The sequence below is a fragment of the Perca fluviatilis genome, chromosome 13 (genome assembly GCF_010015445.1).
Source record: "Perca fluviatilis chromosome 13, GENO_Pfluv_1.0, whole genome shotgun sequence".
In the NCBI taxonomy this organism is placed as follows: domain Eukaryota; kingdom Metazoa; phylum Chordata; class Actinopteri; order Perciformes; family Percidae; genus Perca; species Perca fluviatilis.
In genome coordinates, this window is record NC_053124.1 from 27,027,815 (window position 1) to 27,044,459 (window position 16,645).

Here is a 16,645-nt window from a genome sequence, read left to right on the forward strand (position 1 = left end):
AATATGACACTTTTTACTGCTCTACATTTATTTAATAGCTGTTGCTGCTTTTCAGATTAAGATTTATAGATACATAAAAATGTATAGGATAGCTCCTTCTGGACTGCTCTACTTGACGCCAGCTTTTTTTCTTTTCCTGTTTCATCTCCTCTCTTCCTGTATCTCTTTTAATTTGTCTAACTTTTTCACTTTTATCTTTTGATGCTGTGTTGGTGTGTGTTGTCAGTGTGCATGGGTCTGTGTTGTGTTTCCTCGTTTGTTTTGGACCTGACCTGGGTTGGTTTGTGGGTGGGTAGGGGAACTGAAGGGAAGTGACACACTGTTTTCACTATGCTTTGTTCACTTTGGTCTGCGTTGTATGTCACATACTGTGAAAATTAAAAATTTAAATAAAAAAAAAAGTTGGGGAAAAAAGCCCCTTAAGAAAACCATAAAAAAACAAAATAAAATAAAAATAAAAAAGATAAAAAACGTATAGGATTAAAACACAATGAACAGTTGAAAATTAAACCAGTAGTTCTTTTTGACATCTTATAAATAATAAACTATCTATAGCTGCTGCCCCTTGCCATGTTTCAGGTGTCTATGAGTTGTTGGCAGTTTCACCAAAGAGACATTTCACTTCTAAACTTCTCTGGCGGCTTCATTAAAAAAATTGGTTGGCGAAAAGTCCAAATAATGAAAACTTACGTGTATCAGAACTTTGTTTATCTTCCTCACGACCCCTCAGATTTATCTGCTGACCCTTTGGAGGGGCCCGACCCTGAGGTTGCAAACCACTGCACTAAGAGTGGTAGTAAAGAAGTTAAAAATAGCTCCACCTCAAGCAGCACCGAAAAGAGATACAAAAATATTTTCAAAAATAGGCATATGCTTATTTTTTAAAAGTAAGTGCTGTAGTACAACTAGCAGGAGACAATTTATAATTGAGCTAAGTTTGGAGACACTACCTTATTTAATCATTAAATTAATAAATATTTTTGTTGTATCTCTTTTCGGTGTTGTAGTTTGTAGACGGTCCCTGAGCACTCGTCTTACTGCCGAACTAAACAGAGGTATGAATTGGCATGACTTTTATGCATTTCTTTCACATCTACTGCAGTCAGATTCACTGTGTTTACTCGGAAGGAATCACTTCACATGGGTAGGCGCTGACAGGTAGGTAATGACATTTCGAACATGTTAAGAGGCTAAAAGCACGTTTATAGTGTGCCCTGTTTCAGCCTCCTGGGTGCAAACTGTAGCAGGAGGATAACACGGTGTAGGCAGCAGTGATGGTTTTCGTTTTTCTCGCTACTGACAGCACTCCAAATTTACAAGCAAAGGAGCTACGTGTTGAAATCGACCGGAATTCTCCTTTAATAATGTAATATATGATAATTTATCTTTCACAGGGGCCATTTTTAATGCAGGAGTACTTTTACTATTGATACTTCAAGACAAGTACAAGTTGATAATAATAATTGCTGATAATATTTATATGAACTTATATCTTAGTTTTACAACGTTTTCGCACAGGTCCTGAGAAGTCAATCAAATGAATGAAGCACAAATAACGTGAGGGTAGCCCTAAACAAACATTAACTAAACAAATACAAAATCAACAGTCCAGGCTCATGACAGCATGTAGGGTGAAGCTGTTTGCCTAGTCATTTTCATATTATTCAAAATAACTCTAACCAGTGTGACATGTTTGTACCGGTTTGACACCACAGTTAACAGTTTAACTGTTGAGACAGAATTTACATGTGAAATGTAACAAAACACGCTAAATGGCTCCAATTCAAAACAAGCTCATTTCCATTTATTATAACAGAGACGGAGAGCAGACAGAATAGATTGTTTTTCCAGTAGCACTTGCGCAGATGACCGCTTTAACAAGTAGGCTATGTGTCTTATCGTTTTCTCTTTTTTAGTATTAAAAAGTATTTTATTTATGAGTTTATAAACAAATTGACGTGACGGAGTAGAACAAAATAAAACAAACAAACTGCCAGCTCCCGGAAAAAAAGTGAACATATGCATGTCAATTTGTACGATGATGGAAATGTCCACAAGTGGATTGGGGGTCAGAAATAGAGTCCATAGAACCAAGACAAAGTGAGGTCAAGGAAGGACCAGGATGAAGGCTAGAAAACTGAAATCCTGGCAGATCAAAGCGCAATGCAATACAGTACAGTACTGTCCGATACAGTTAGTTCCCAGGTTGACACTTCTCCCTCCTAATATGTTCAGTAAAGGGTCCCCAGATCTTAAAGGTCCCATGACATGGTGCTCTTTGGATGCTTTTAAATAGACCTTAGTGGTCCCCTAATACTGTATCTGAAGTCTCTTTTATATAGACCTTAGTGGCCCCTAATACTGTATCTGAAGTCTCTTTTATATAGGCCTTAGTGGTCCCCTAATACTGTATCTGAAGTCTCTTTTATATAGACCTTAGTGGTCCCCTAATACTGTATCTGAAGTCTCTTTTATATAGACCTTAGTGGTCCCCTAATACTGTATCTGAAGTCTCTTTTATATAGACCTTAGTGGTCCCAAAATACTGTATCTGAAGTCTCTTTTATATAGGCCTTAGTGGTCCCCTAATACTGTATCTGAAGTTCTTTTTATATAGGCCTTAGTGGTCCCCATAATACTGTATCTGAAGTCTCTTTTATATAGACCTTAGTGGTCCCCTAATACTGTATCTGAAGTCTCTTTTATATAGACCTTAGTGGTCCCCTAATACTGTATCTGAAGTCTCTTTTATATAGACCTTAGTGGTCCCCTAATACTGTATCTGAAGTCTCTTTTATATAGACCTTAGTGGTCCCCTAATACTGTATCTGAAGTCTCTTTTATATAGGCCTTAGTGGTCCCCTAATACTGTATCTGAAGTCTCTTTTATATAGGCCTTAGTGGTCCCGTAATACTGTATCTGAAGTCTCTTTTATATAGGCCTTAGTGGTCCCCTAATACTGTATCTGAAGTCTCTTTTATAGACCCTTAGTGGTCCCCTATACTGTATCTGAAGTCTCTTTTATATAGACCTTAGTGGTCCCCTAATACTGTATCTGAAGTCTCTTTTATATAGACCTTAGTGGTCCCCTAATACTGTATCTGAAGTCTCTTTTATATAGGCCTTAGTGGTCCCCTAATACTGTATCTGAAGTCTCTTTTATATAGGCCTTAGTGGTCCCCTAATACTGTATCTGAAGTCTCTTTTATATAGACCTTAGTGGTCCCCTAATACTGTATCTGAAGTCTCTTTTATATAGACCTTAGTGGTCCCCTTATACTGTATCTGAAGTCTCTTTTATATAGGCCTTAGTGGTCCCCTAATACTGTATCTGAAGTCTCTTTTATATATAGACCTTAGTGGTCCCCTAATACTGTATCTGAAGTCTCTTTTATATAGACCTTAGTGGTCCCCTTAATACTGTATCTGAAGTCTCTTTTATATAGACTTTAGTGGTCCCCTAATACTGTATCTGAAGTCTCTTTTATATAGACCTTAGTGGTCCCCTAATACTGTATCTGAAGTCTCTTTTATATAGACCTTAGTGGTCCCCTAATACTGTATCTGAAGTCTCTTTTATATAGACTTTAGTGGTCCCCTAATACTGTATCTGAAGTCTCTTTTATATAGACTTTAGTGGTCCCCTAATACTGTATCTGAAGTCTCTTTCCCGAAATTCAGCCTTGGTGCAGAATTACAGCCACTAGAGCCAGTCCCACAATGAGCTTTCCTTAGGATGTGCCATTTCTGTGTCTGTAGCTATTGAGGAGGAGAGAGGGGGGGGGGGGCAAGGTGGAGGGTGGGGGTCTTGACCAACTGCCACTTTGCTCGTTTGAAAGCCATGTCTCTCTCTCTCATTGGTGGGCCAAATTCTCTGGGCGGGCAAAGCAGAGAAAGGGGAGGTAACCTTGCTCCTTATGACCTCATAAGGAGAAGATTCCAGATCGACCCATCTGAGCTTTCATTTTCTCAAAGGCAGAGCAGGATACCCAGGGCTCGTTTTACACCTATCACCATTTCTAGCCACTGGGGGACCATAGGCAGGCTCTGGGAACGCATATTAATGTTAAAAAAAACTCATAAAGTGACATTTTCATGCTATGGGACCTTTAAGAAACTTGGAGAGGGCATTGGACAGAGTATATTGAATTTCTTCAAGGTATAGACAAGAAGCAGGCAAGAAGGGGAAACTAATTTCCACTCTCTCAGGAAAGCCCTTTTTCAAAGTCAAAGAGTAGTTGGGGCAACCCAATATCACAGAGAGACAGTCAGGGATTAGTTGTCTGCTCTATATGTCGCTGTACAAATGAAAAGTGTCCTCCCAGGAACTCTTGATCTTCGGGCAAGACCACAAAAGATGACCTAAGGTCTGCAGCCGACTCACACTTATCACACATAGAGACAGGAGGAAAGATTCTGTTCAGTTTAGTCTTGGAAAAGTGCAGCCGATGGATGACTTTAAACTGAAGGAGTTGAAGTCTGGCATTGATAGAAAATGCTTTGATCTATCTTATAACCCTTTTGCCCATAACTCATCCCAAATCTCCTCACCAGCATCCTTAATCCTCGCCTCTTTAACTGCGGAGAGAAGGAGTCGCTAGAGACAAAAACACCAACAAACTATGAAATTAAATGTTTGGAGGTAGGGATTCTAGTCATGAGGACATAAAAAGTTCTTTTCTTTGGGCATCATATTAAAGTGAGGTAAGCAAGTGTATTTTCAGATGGACCACCTTCACCTGACTAACGTTTCTTCAGACTTAATTTGTTTTAAAGGCCTTCAGCTATAGTGAAATATAAAAATCTACTAAACTTTTCACAGCAACAAACTTCAGCATGAGATGTTACCTTATGTTCTTAGCCAAAAACCTACAATGAGTAAGGCAGTTCAATAAGATTTATTTACTTGGAAATTACAACAGTTCTAGCTGGAGAGTTGGAGTTGCAGATTTCTTGTGATTTCTTTGGGTCTAAGAATTGAGACAAGAAATTAGAATAACGTCTAAAAGGCCGTTTTTAATCTATTAGAGGAGAGTAGTTTAGTAGAAATGTGGCAGAAAGAATGTGATTCAGGGAACATGAGGTATTTAAAAAAAACTGATTGTGATGATCATAGCTTAGAGATGAAGATGGAGAGTGATTTTTTTTTCTGACTGCAATAGGATGATAAGATGCTGTTTGTCTAAGCCTTGGCACTGTCATAAAATCATGCTACTAAAGAAAAAAAAAACATTCCATTGTCTCATTTTGGATAGCTTACTGTAATGTGTACTCAAAGTCTCAGATCTTCAGTCATAATGCACATACTTTGTACTCAAATGCATCTCTTTGTGTTTCCTCAGTAGATTTTAGGAGATGGAATTAATATAAATGATTATAAATTGAGAACACTGTATGATCAGCACTTAATTTCTGCCACTCTGGATGATCACCAGTCTCTTGTGTCTCCATGAACTTTGTTATAGTGAACGGGCGCCACCTAGTGGTGTTTAATATAAACTGCAACTTGACATACTGGTGCATGTATATTAAAATTTAATATACATGCATTTAATAATTAAATAACAGTAATTTAAAGAAAACATCCCAATAGTCAAACAGATACAATGAAATCTCAAAATACATAACAAAAATTAAAATTATAAAAAATAAAATACGCTTGTGATGATATTTAAGGGAAAGCGTAAATACTGAATAAACTGTTAAAGATTAAAGTCCCCTCTTATCAATGTGGTTTAAAACTTTTTATAATTTAAGGAAATGCAAATTTTGAGAAAGAAACTTAATATAGTAAAATGTTTGTGTTTTGTTTTTTATTCTATCATTTCTTTTCCTCACTTTGAGAGTGTTCACTGTTAATATAAATATATAAATATATATATACTAAAGTTGATAGCAATAATAATAATAAATAAATGTTCTTCCTTAGAATACAGGGGGCATAAGTATACACACCCTTATGTTAAATTCCCATAGAGGCAGGCAGGTTTTTATTTTTAAAGGCCAGTTATTTCATGGATCCAGGATACTATGCATCCTGATGAAGTTCCCTTGGCCTTTGGAATTAAAATAGCCCCCCCACATCATCACATACCCTTCACCATACCCCCCACATCATCACATACCCTTCACCATACCCCCCACATCATCACATACTCTTCACCATACCCCTACATCATCACATACTCTTCACCATACCTAGAGATTGGTATGGGGTACTTTCCATAAGATCATCTCTCAATGCAAATCAAACTACCTAATAGGTTAACTGAAATAAAACCATGCCAATCTCTAGGTATGGTGAAGGGTATGTGATGATGTGGGGCTATTTTAATTCCAAAGGCCAAGGGAACTTTATCAGGATGCATAGTATCCTGGATCCATGAAATAACTGGCCTTTAAAAATAAAAACCTGCCTGCCTCTATGGGAATTTAACATAGGGGTGTGTATACTTATGCCCCCTGTATTCTAAGGAAGAACATCCATTCCTGCTGCTCTGCAATCTCTACACTGTGCTGTGGTCAGGCCGAAGCTGCCCGATTTCATGGCTGCTACACACCTGGCATTTCAAGTTCGGTTCCCAAGCATTTGGCCCATTTACATCTGGCACACAAAGTGCGTAAAGGTGCAAACACAGAGGTTCATTCACGGTTACGGAGCAACAGAGTGAAGACGGAGTTAGGACGCAGTATGAGTTAGAGACAGAGACAGACCGAGTTATTTTCTTCCTTGCAGCAGGCGAAGTTGCTCCTAAGGGAGCTGTGGGTTACAACATGGTAGTTCCCAGAAGAGAGACTGGGACTGACTGGAAACACACACACACAGACACACACACACACACACACGCACACACAGGCCACCCACATCTGAACCACCCAGGACCAATAGCAGCATCATTATTTCATGAGATCAGTTCATGAGGGAGGAGGGGGGAGGGGCCTGAATGTCAAAACTATCCATCATCAGTTTCACACAGAGCCTCATATCTGCTTTTAATTTCACCACAGCTGAGAAAATGTTTTATACAACTGGGACAAAGACAAACTAAATACAGTGATAAACATCTGAGGTTTAATGTCTCTGAGAAAAATAGAGATAGTGATATTAAAAAGCAAAATGACCGTGTTAACTCTTGATTTTAGGACTCACGGCGAATCAGTGCGTGTTCTTCAGGTTACTGGTGCAAATGGCTGACCGTGGCACGATCCAATAGGTTCGACTCTCCACGGCCAGTCGTCTGCTGGACAGGGATCGGAGAGAACCAACTTGTGCGCTGCAGCTTTCCCTATGTGAAGGTGGATGCACTGGTATGATTTACTGGAGATGGGTGGAGCCGTGGGGATTTTGGTTTGGCACGTGTGTGACATTACAAAGCTGCTAGCCAATCATAAAAAAAAAAGAGCAGGAAGAAGATGAAGGAGAGGAGGAGGAGGAGGAGGAGGAGGAGGAGGAGGAGGAAGAAAGCATTTAGAAACTGGCTGAGAATATGTCGTTTTTGGAAAGAAAACAAGTTGGAGCTTCTCTCCCTAAACAACAGCTACACAGTGGGGAGGATGGTGGAGGGCCACCTCTGGACCCTCTGAGCTCAGCGACACATTAAATATCTATATCTGCAGGTAGCAGGCCCCCGGAATCATTCAGGGGGTTCCCTCCCAGACGGCACCCCTGAACATGTGTGTGTAACTGCAAGAATGTAAAGCAAAGTGTGCTAAAAGTCGTCCTGCTAGGTCAGCAACTCTCGACAAACCAAAAACTGCGAGTAACAGTGGAGATAGTGGTTAGATGGGAGAGGGACAAACACGTACAGTACTTGACTTGTATACTTGTACTTTAAGTGTGCTACTTCATACTTTTGCTCCGCTACAGTTTACAGAGGAAAATAACAGGCTTAATATTACGGGGGGCATTGGCCCTCTCTCGGAACCGCCATTATTAACCGCAGTATGTAATAGTTCAAATTAAGTGACTTAAACATTGCAAAACTTTATTTAAACCATACTAAATTCTTGTTCATTCATACAATAAATAAATAAAAACAACAACAAAGACACAGGAGATGACTTTGGTCTAAATTCGCACTTTATTCCTAACACTTACAGGTTTGTTTTGTACCCGTTTCCCTGCCCACCCCCCACAAAAAAAAAAACAGGCACACAGATAGCGATGAGGTTAGGGACAGTAGTAGAGAACAGTTTCAAACCCAAACGTTTCCAACAGAATCAGGTTATAGAATCAACTCAGACAGAGAGAGCCTCGAGGTCAAAGAACAGCATATTGTAAGCACTTCAAAACAGAAAAAAAGGACCCGAAAAACAGATACTAAAAGCTTACAGAGCAGTGTTTGTTTCATCTTTTGTTCATCACCATCATCATCATCATCATTAGACTACGCTAAAGAATACTTTTGGAGTTTACAGCCATCATAAAAACATGGGAGTCGTACAATGCGGAGAAAAAAAGAAAATCAAGGTGAGAAGATACAGTGGAGCTCTTTGGTTTTCACTATTGAGGTTTTTTTCTTTCTTTCGCAGTAAAATCTTTCTTTGCTGTCCTCTTAACCTTTGGACTTAAGCTGCATTGTAGAAAAAATAGAAAGGAAAATGTTTCTTTTTTAATTTCTCCTAGATAAACATTAAAATGGGGCAAACAATATCGACTGAAGTTATTCTCTCTTCTTTTTTTCTTTTTTTCACTCTCTTGTCACGTTTTACATTTTGTGTTCTCAAGGCCAAAAAGAAATAAATAAAAGAGTCTTTTATGCATCACGGTGACTTGGAAAGTTGAGCAGAGTAGTAAAATTAACATTCACAGCCACAGAAGAACTACAGTAGAAAACTGCCAAGGCCTGAAGTGCTCTTATTATCCGACAGTGTTTTTATATTAACGACAGGCGCTGGATACCTTTTATTTTAGCAGTTACAGTCCCTAACAAGAATCCTGAATGTTTATATACACGTGGAATGACTGTGAGTGTGTGTGTTGTGTTTGTAGTGTAGCGTCTCACTGCGGTAGTTTTAACTTTGGTATCATTCACTGTCCACCACAGCAGTCGGACTACACAGGCACACATACAGACAGAGCTGCACTGCTGTCGGAGACGAGAAAAAAAAAACAAAAAAAACACAACTCTTAAAAATCGTAAAAAGAAATTTCCTTCTTAAATTTCCTTTGACATCCACTCAGTTTTTAAGCTCTGCGGTGGATTTTTAACAGCCCGAGGGTCAAGCAACACATTACAAACATGAATTTGTATTTTAAGTGCAAAACCTGGAGTTCAAATGTTTTCCTCCGACAGCAGTGATGAATAGACACACACCTTCCTTCTCTACACAACACAGCCGCATCCTCAGCACTTCACTGAGAACAGTGAACGCGAGAGGACGTGGTGGTGTACCCGGTAGGTTAAAGCCATAAGAACAACTGAAAATCTTTGTTTCTCCTTCATTAAACTAACTTGCTAGGGCGAGTTATACATCCCTCACTCCTGAGTTCAGACGTCGCGTCTTTTTTTGTTTTTTTTTGTTGGTTTTTTTTTTGTCATTAAAGCTTGAATGTCTATTTGGTTTTTTTCATCAGAGTATCAGAGGTATGAGTTAACAGCCCCTCGTCCCTGAAGAAGGGACGGAGGGAATCAGAAAAGCTTTTTAGAGAACAGAGGAGGAGACGTGAACGGAGGAAATTCACAGAAATGTTGGGATTTTAAACCAAAACATAGGGCAAGAGTTAAGAAATGTGTCAACCACTGACCAGTTTAACCACTCGGAGTGTGTGAAATTTGTGCTGTTAGTATTTCATAGTCGGATTAGTTTACTTTCCATTGACAGAGAGCACACCAGACCCGCTATGTGAAATGTCCTTTAGTTTGTTGTTGAAGCTAATAGCTAGTTTTAAATTAGGGTTTTACTAAATCAGGTTGACCCATAAACAAATAAATGTCTTAGTAGTGAAGAATTTTGTAATAAAAGACTTTGTTTGAGAGGAAACATGTGTAGCGCCATCTCATCAGGAAGTCACTGCTAGCATCACTTGTAAGCTGAGACATAACCGCCAAAAAGAGTCAGTTTTAGGGGCTTTATCTAAATATTAAACTTCACTGCTAATCCTTTGTAAATGTAGGTAATTTTGTTTTTATATATCTGTGTACAGGAAGTAGTAGTTTGTAGTATTTATATTAAATTATGCGCTATTTAGCTAGCCATTCAGTAGGACATTGTTAGCATAGTGTTTTGTATTGAGAAGATGTTATATTGTTATTTTTGTGAAATTGAGTTCAAAATCTTTCAAGTTAACATTGTTTTTAATATTTTATTCAAATATTAGGTTAGCTGTCGACCATTCTGTATATTAGCTCTTTTACTTGTCAATCTAAACAGGTCACATATTAGCAAGGTAACGTTAGCTTTGTCAGTTAGTTCCGTTAGCAATGTAACGACTACACCTGGCAGTTACTGGGTGTAGATATTTAGTAACAACAAATGTCGAAATAAGAATTGGTTTGTGTGGTGCAGACAACTAATTTATTAACAAAATAATTAGTAATGTGAAAACATCAATGTTGTTAGCACTTATGTTATAATTAGGCTAAATTTGAATTATGGAATAGCTGGTGCAACTAAAAACCGATCCAAATTCTTTTATAAAAAAAAGTCTGTGTAATCGGGAAGTAAACATCACCGACTGAAGGTTAAAGAACAGTAACACACACTCTGGGTTCTGCACGAGATGGGAAACATGGCACAGCAAAGACACAATTTTCCCACAAAGCTAATTTAAAAACAGCATTTCCCTCCGTCACAGTTTCCCTGCTACTTTCTCTCTCCGTCTCAGGTTACAACAGTCTTTAGGTTTGGTTTTGCTTTAAAACATTCGTTTGGCATCTTCCCTTCTTGTCTTGATCTCAAGAACACCCCTCTCTGCAGATACAAGCCTCACAACAACCCCTGAAAAACTATTACAAAGATCCAGAAAGACATAAATAGAATCCAATAAATACATAAATAAAGAGTCAATAAATAAAGGTGAAAGACAAAGAAGTTAATTAAATACAAATGGAACACTTTTGCCATCCACCAAAAAATGCACACATCTCCCTCGTACAATAAATACAAATAGTTTTTTTTTTTCCCAACAAAGAGCCCGTGAGAGATAAGAGTTTTAAAGCTTTTGGTTCTTAAATCAAGTCGTCTTCGGTCGTCATCATCAAAGGATAGTAGTCCCAGCCTTTTTATACATCAGCAACAAGTAAGAGCAGTTGAACATAGATCATTTCCCCCCTACAAAAACCTAAATAACTAATGGATACATTCCCTCTAAAAGTGGCTGTTTATAGCCTTTAATCCATCTCAAACGTCAGCGCCCCCCGCCATATCTTCTTTATCATTGGTTGCCTTCAGTTTCTGTGTGTTACATTAAAGCTCAACTCTGTTTTTAACCTGGGCCTTATGATTTCTTTTATCAGAGATCAATTCTCACAAGAATATCACAGACTGCTGCTTCACTCTAGAGCTATTTGAAGTACGACACGAAAATCACTCCACCTTGGTGAGGCATTCGGGGAAAATACAGATTTTAGAGTTGACGGAAGATCATCATACAGAACTATCCAAATTTGCTTATTGCAAGGTTTTGTTTTTTAGATTTAGGTTTTTTGATTGACTTTTTCAGCAGGATTACGGAAAAAAACTACTGGCCTGACTTTCATGAAATGTGGTAGAATGGTGTAGCAGGGGCCAAAGAAGAACTCATGAAATGTTGACACAGATCCAAATCACAGGGTGGATATACAAATTATTTTTCACTTTTGTTAACATTGCAAGATAGGGCATGGCCTGGCAGAGGTCTGCACTCTTTGAGAGCCCTTCTAGTTTATCTTGTTAACAGTTAGATTTCTAGGTTTGGTTTCCAGGTTACGTAACTTGTGAATGTGTCCCTGCTCTCAACTGCATTCCCTTTACAATAATATCACTTTTTTTTTTCCATTCATGGTGAAATGTATACAAACCAGTGGCTGCCTGTAAATTCTGAAAAATAATAAAACATATAGCATACTCTGGAAGATAGTTGGCAGTTTGATAATTAACGTATGTAATTGTAAACCACTAGTGTAGTCATTGAACTTTCCTTCTCTGGCTGCTTTCAAACTCATCTCTCAGTGGCTAAAAATAAGCACGTCTTGGTCTTTTACCACACGTATTAACTTCTCACTCAGTAAAGAAACATCTGTTAAAATATATGAATGACAGCAACAGTAAAGTCAAGCCTCAGAAGCCCACTGCTAAAATAAATAGTGAAAGTAATCGGATCATAAATAAACTAAAAACTAAAATTTGTGCTGATTTTTACAAGACAGATGTTTTAGAAATGATCTGCACGCCAAGCAGCAGGAGAGAAAGTTTGAGACTATAAGTTTGATGGGACAGCTGTTTGAAAACCGGTCCAGGTTGAAAATGACCAGAGTTTTGCTTTAAATGTCTAAAATAAACATTAAGTACTATATTAAGTGCTTTATATTTTGTCCAACATGTTCATGTGACAGAAACAGTGTGTGTTTTACGGTTTGGTTTGTATGCAAAAGAATTGATCTTTATACCGACACATGCTCACACTAGCACACACACACATACCCACACTCGCACGCACGCACACACATTCACACACAGCGGAGCCACTCGTACAACTTGTGCATTGGTTTGGTTGTTCTATTTGGTATGGTTGTATGTGTAAAAAGTTTGGCTTTTGGTTTTCAGTTTTGGCTTTTTCACAACATTCTGGATCAACTATCTGGGAAGCTACATTTTCACAGGTATTTTGAGCCATAAAGAAAAATAAAAAACCCAGCGCACAACCGAAGAGACAAGAAGATATGAAAATAGGCAATACGTCGCCAAAACCCACCACCTCCCCGTCCGTCCTTCCTTCCTTCCCTCCCTCCCTCCCTCCTTCCCTCCCTCCCTCCCTCCCGCCGCATAATAAGTAGAAAGCAATGAGACAAATCCATACATCATTAACAGACGCACTATGGAAAGCAAAAACAAAAATATATATATTCTCAAAGTCAGTTTGTTGAGGTTATTCCATATTTTATCCATCCAGGAAAAAGAAAGTGAGAACAAAGCCGAGGTCGCTGGCAGAGGGAGGGAGGGATCGATTTCTGTCTGTCGATACAAGAACAGCAATCACAGCGAAAGACAAACAGACAGACAGGGGCCTTACTCCCCCCTTTTCTCCCCTCGTCCTCCCCCTCTTTGTTTGTATTTGGTTTAGTTACGGTTCAGTCACTCATACATAATTAGTAGCAGTAGTAGTAGCTTTTGGTTTTGGGTTACTTTTTGGTTTTTCGGTCCGCCGCTTCGAGCGCACCTCCTCCTGCTCCTCTTCCTTCTTCTCCTCCTCCTCCTCCTCCTCTTCTTCTTGCTTTCCCCCTGCAGCTTTTCATACCTTTGGCTCCTCCGCTCCTGACCGCTTCTCCTCTTCTTCTTCTTCTTCTCCTCTTTTCTTTTGGCCCTTTGATCTGATCTTTGGAGACAAAGGAGAGGGGCAGATGGGAGGAAGGGATGGAGGGCAGGGGTTTGGGGGCAGTAAGGGGAACGCCGGTGCTTCACCTCTTTCTTTTGTTCTTTTTTTTTTTTTTTTTTTGGTTTGGACTCTTTCTTATACTTGTAGTGGGTGTGTATGTGTTTGTTTTTTTCTCCCTTTGACACTGCAGAGGTTTTGTCTGGACACTCGTCTCCCGGGCGAATCAAGAGACAACGCTGCCAGAGGCGATGCTTTGGTATCCAAGAGTGACTGTCTGGTGGTAGATGAGCAGTCTGGAAGATGACATGGTAATGGTACTGGTGTGTATGGGGTGATAATAAATAAAAGAAGCTAAATTATGCTGAATATGATCCCAAGACTGTTTACATCTGCCTTTGGTATCCTTTTTGTAGGCAGTATAAGTACTGTTGAGTGTGTATACTTTTGGTTTAAGCAAACATTAAAGTTAACGGTTATGAAAAACATTTTTTTTTACATGTAAATAATCCCCAAAACTCAGTGTGGATCTTTTAAAGAGCTAGAAAAACTAAAAATTGACCAATATATTAATTTTTATCAAATGAGATTTTCCAACATATATGGTTAGTTTGATCCTATTTACATGCCAGAAGGGTGAGTTTGGCTACATATTAGGATTTAATGAATACCAGAAAGCTCAGGCATTCACAGAAATGTTATTTTTTATAGCACAGTATGTATGGATTGGCATCGTACCTGATGCTATAGTAATTATAGTAGTAAACCCCACCCGTCTGCCACTCCAGGCTGGTGAAAACAAACACTGTCTGTTCTAATGTATGTGTAAAGGTATGTTCATCACTGTAAAGCTGTAAAGAGAGAGGTAGGTAGATATCATGCATGTGGGATCAGCTGTTCAACATTTAACAAAAGTATTTGGCAAGAAATACCATAAAGAGATATGAATAAAAAATAAAAAAAAGTTTTGTAAAACTGAAAATGAGAATAAAGGAAATCCTGAGTGAAATGGAAAATGTTTGGCGTGAAGTAGAATGAAGTACTGAACTGATCCTGGATTGATCAGAATGCTAAAGCTTTTCTCTCCGTTTGTTGGTTTTTTGTTGTCTTTTTTGGTTTTCAGTTTTTGGTATTTGGAGATTTTGGTTTTTATCTTTGAAATTGTGTGTTTCTCTTCTCTTCTCGCATCTTTTCTTTTTTTCAAAATTTGGTTGCAACCACATGACCTTCCGAGCTTGTTAAACAAGTCTTTTTTTTTTTTTTTTTTGCCTCCCGTTTCTCACACACAGTTTCACTTCTCATCCCTGCCCTCAGCGAGTTTATTTCATTTCCAGCTGATAAAAAGCATGCTGTTCTTTGCCCGATGCCAAGCAAAAACACTCCTCCACGCCACCTCTCCAGCTGTAGATCATTATTTGGTTTCAAATTTCCCCCCTTCCGTTCTGCAGTTCTCTCTGTCCTCCCCATCCTCTTTCTCTCTTTGCTTCCTCCCGTCATCCATCTGTGTATATTTTTGGCTTCAGAAGACTTCAGCGGGGAGACAGAGAAAGAGAGAGACGAAATCAGAGATGGATCAGACAGAGAGATGGCTTTGGTTGAAAGGCGAGGTTGTAAATTTAGATTTTTAAAGCTCCTTTAACTCCTCTTCCTCCTCCTCGTCCTCCTCCGATAGGATACTTTGGCTGTCAGTCAGGAATCACTCGGCCATGGCCCCTCCCAGGGGTGGCGGCGAGGCTTCGCTGAAGGAACAGAAAGAGGCGGGACTTGAACAGGGAGATGCGGACTCCTCAGGGCACGAAGTCGGGCTCATGAGGTTGCTGGCACCAGGGGGCGGAGACTGGGAAAAGGAGAGTCTCGGGCCGCCAGTACCACCTCTGCCGCCGCTGACCAGTCCCATGGCAGGCGTGGAGGCTGTCGCCATGGAGCCCGTCACCATGGGGAGGAGGGTGGAGCGGTTTAGGAAGAGGGAGGGGCGAAGGGAAGGAGGTACAGCGGGACCCCCAGGTCCACCCAGAAGCAGGTGAGCCGCTCCCCCCTCCAGGCTGGAGATGGGCAGCTGACCACTGCTGGCTGCCAGGGCTGGTCGGGATGAAAGAGAGGAAGAAGAGGGGACGAGTGAGTACAGTGGTGGAGGAAGGACAGGAAGACGGAAGATGGAAACAGAGATAAGAGAAGGTTTGAGAAGAGGAGGAGTGAAAGAAATCAGAATAATTTCGGCGGTACAAAGCAGTTCCTTTGTTGGCTATTTGTTGTGTGTATTAACAGGGACACTAATCCTGTTGTTGCATTTTTGAATCTGGAAAAGCCATTTTTCAAATGTGTGAGTGCTTCAGACAAAACATACAGACATACTGTACATACATTCAATATCACTGTATTGACACGGAGGTCTCAGAGACAGAAATCTCAAAACCTGCAGATAAAACCAAAACTATCTGCATGGATAGATACCTTTAGAGGTAAATAAGAAAACATGTTTTTCTGTAATTTGGGTGTACTGACTTATTAGAAGTCATGAATACTATAACCCTATATTGCAAGGAGACAAATGATAGTCAGCAAAAGGATGAAGATGGATATTTACTACACATGCACATAGAGATGTTCCGATACCGATACCAGTATCGCTATCGGCTCCGATACTGCCTAAAACGCTGGTATCGGTAAGTACTGGACTTTATGCACCGATCCTATACCTCGTAATAAAGCCCTAAAGGAAATCTACGTTAAAGTAGTTTATTTATTTTCTGTCAAAACTGGAGAATAAAAGAAAGTTCTGTGGCATTCATTGTTTGTGTTTAGAGTTTAACCTGAGCCAGACTGACAACAAAGCCAGACTATCCCCCATACAGGGATAGTAGTATACAGTTATTAAAACATAATAAAATATATGACACACTGGTATTGGATCGGTACTCGGTATCGGCCGATACGCAAGTTCAGGTATCGGGATCGGTATCGGGAAGCAAAAAATGGTATCGGGCCATCTCTACATGCACATGTTGATAAGATGGAGTCTGATGTTTGTGAAAGTGTGAACATGGACTTCTGTTTCATTCTGTTGACTGTCTGCACACAAAACCACGCCATCGCCACACAACTAAAATGAAATAAAATCAACAGTAGGGGGC

At 39.5% G+C, this 16,645-nt stretch overlaps 1 protein-coding gene across 2 annotated transcripts in view; it reads right to left on the reverse strand.

Moving 5' to 3' along the window:
• Positions 1-12,969: 12,969 nt before the first annotated feature.
• The window catches only part of LOC120572008 (POU domain, class 2, transcription factor 1), an 81,347-nt gene continuing 77,671 nt past the window's right edge, over positions 12,970-16,645 (reverse strand). For both annotated transcript variants that reach the window (XM_039821189.1, XM_039821190.1), the window contains one exon: positions 12,970-15,593. In XM_039821189.1, coding sequence (XP_039677123.1) covers positions 15,211-15,593 — 383 coding nt within the window. In that variant the 3' untranslated portion in view covers positions 12,970-15,210. The remainder of the gene's footprint in view (positions 15,594-16,645) is intronic.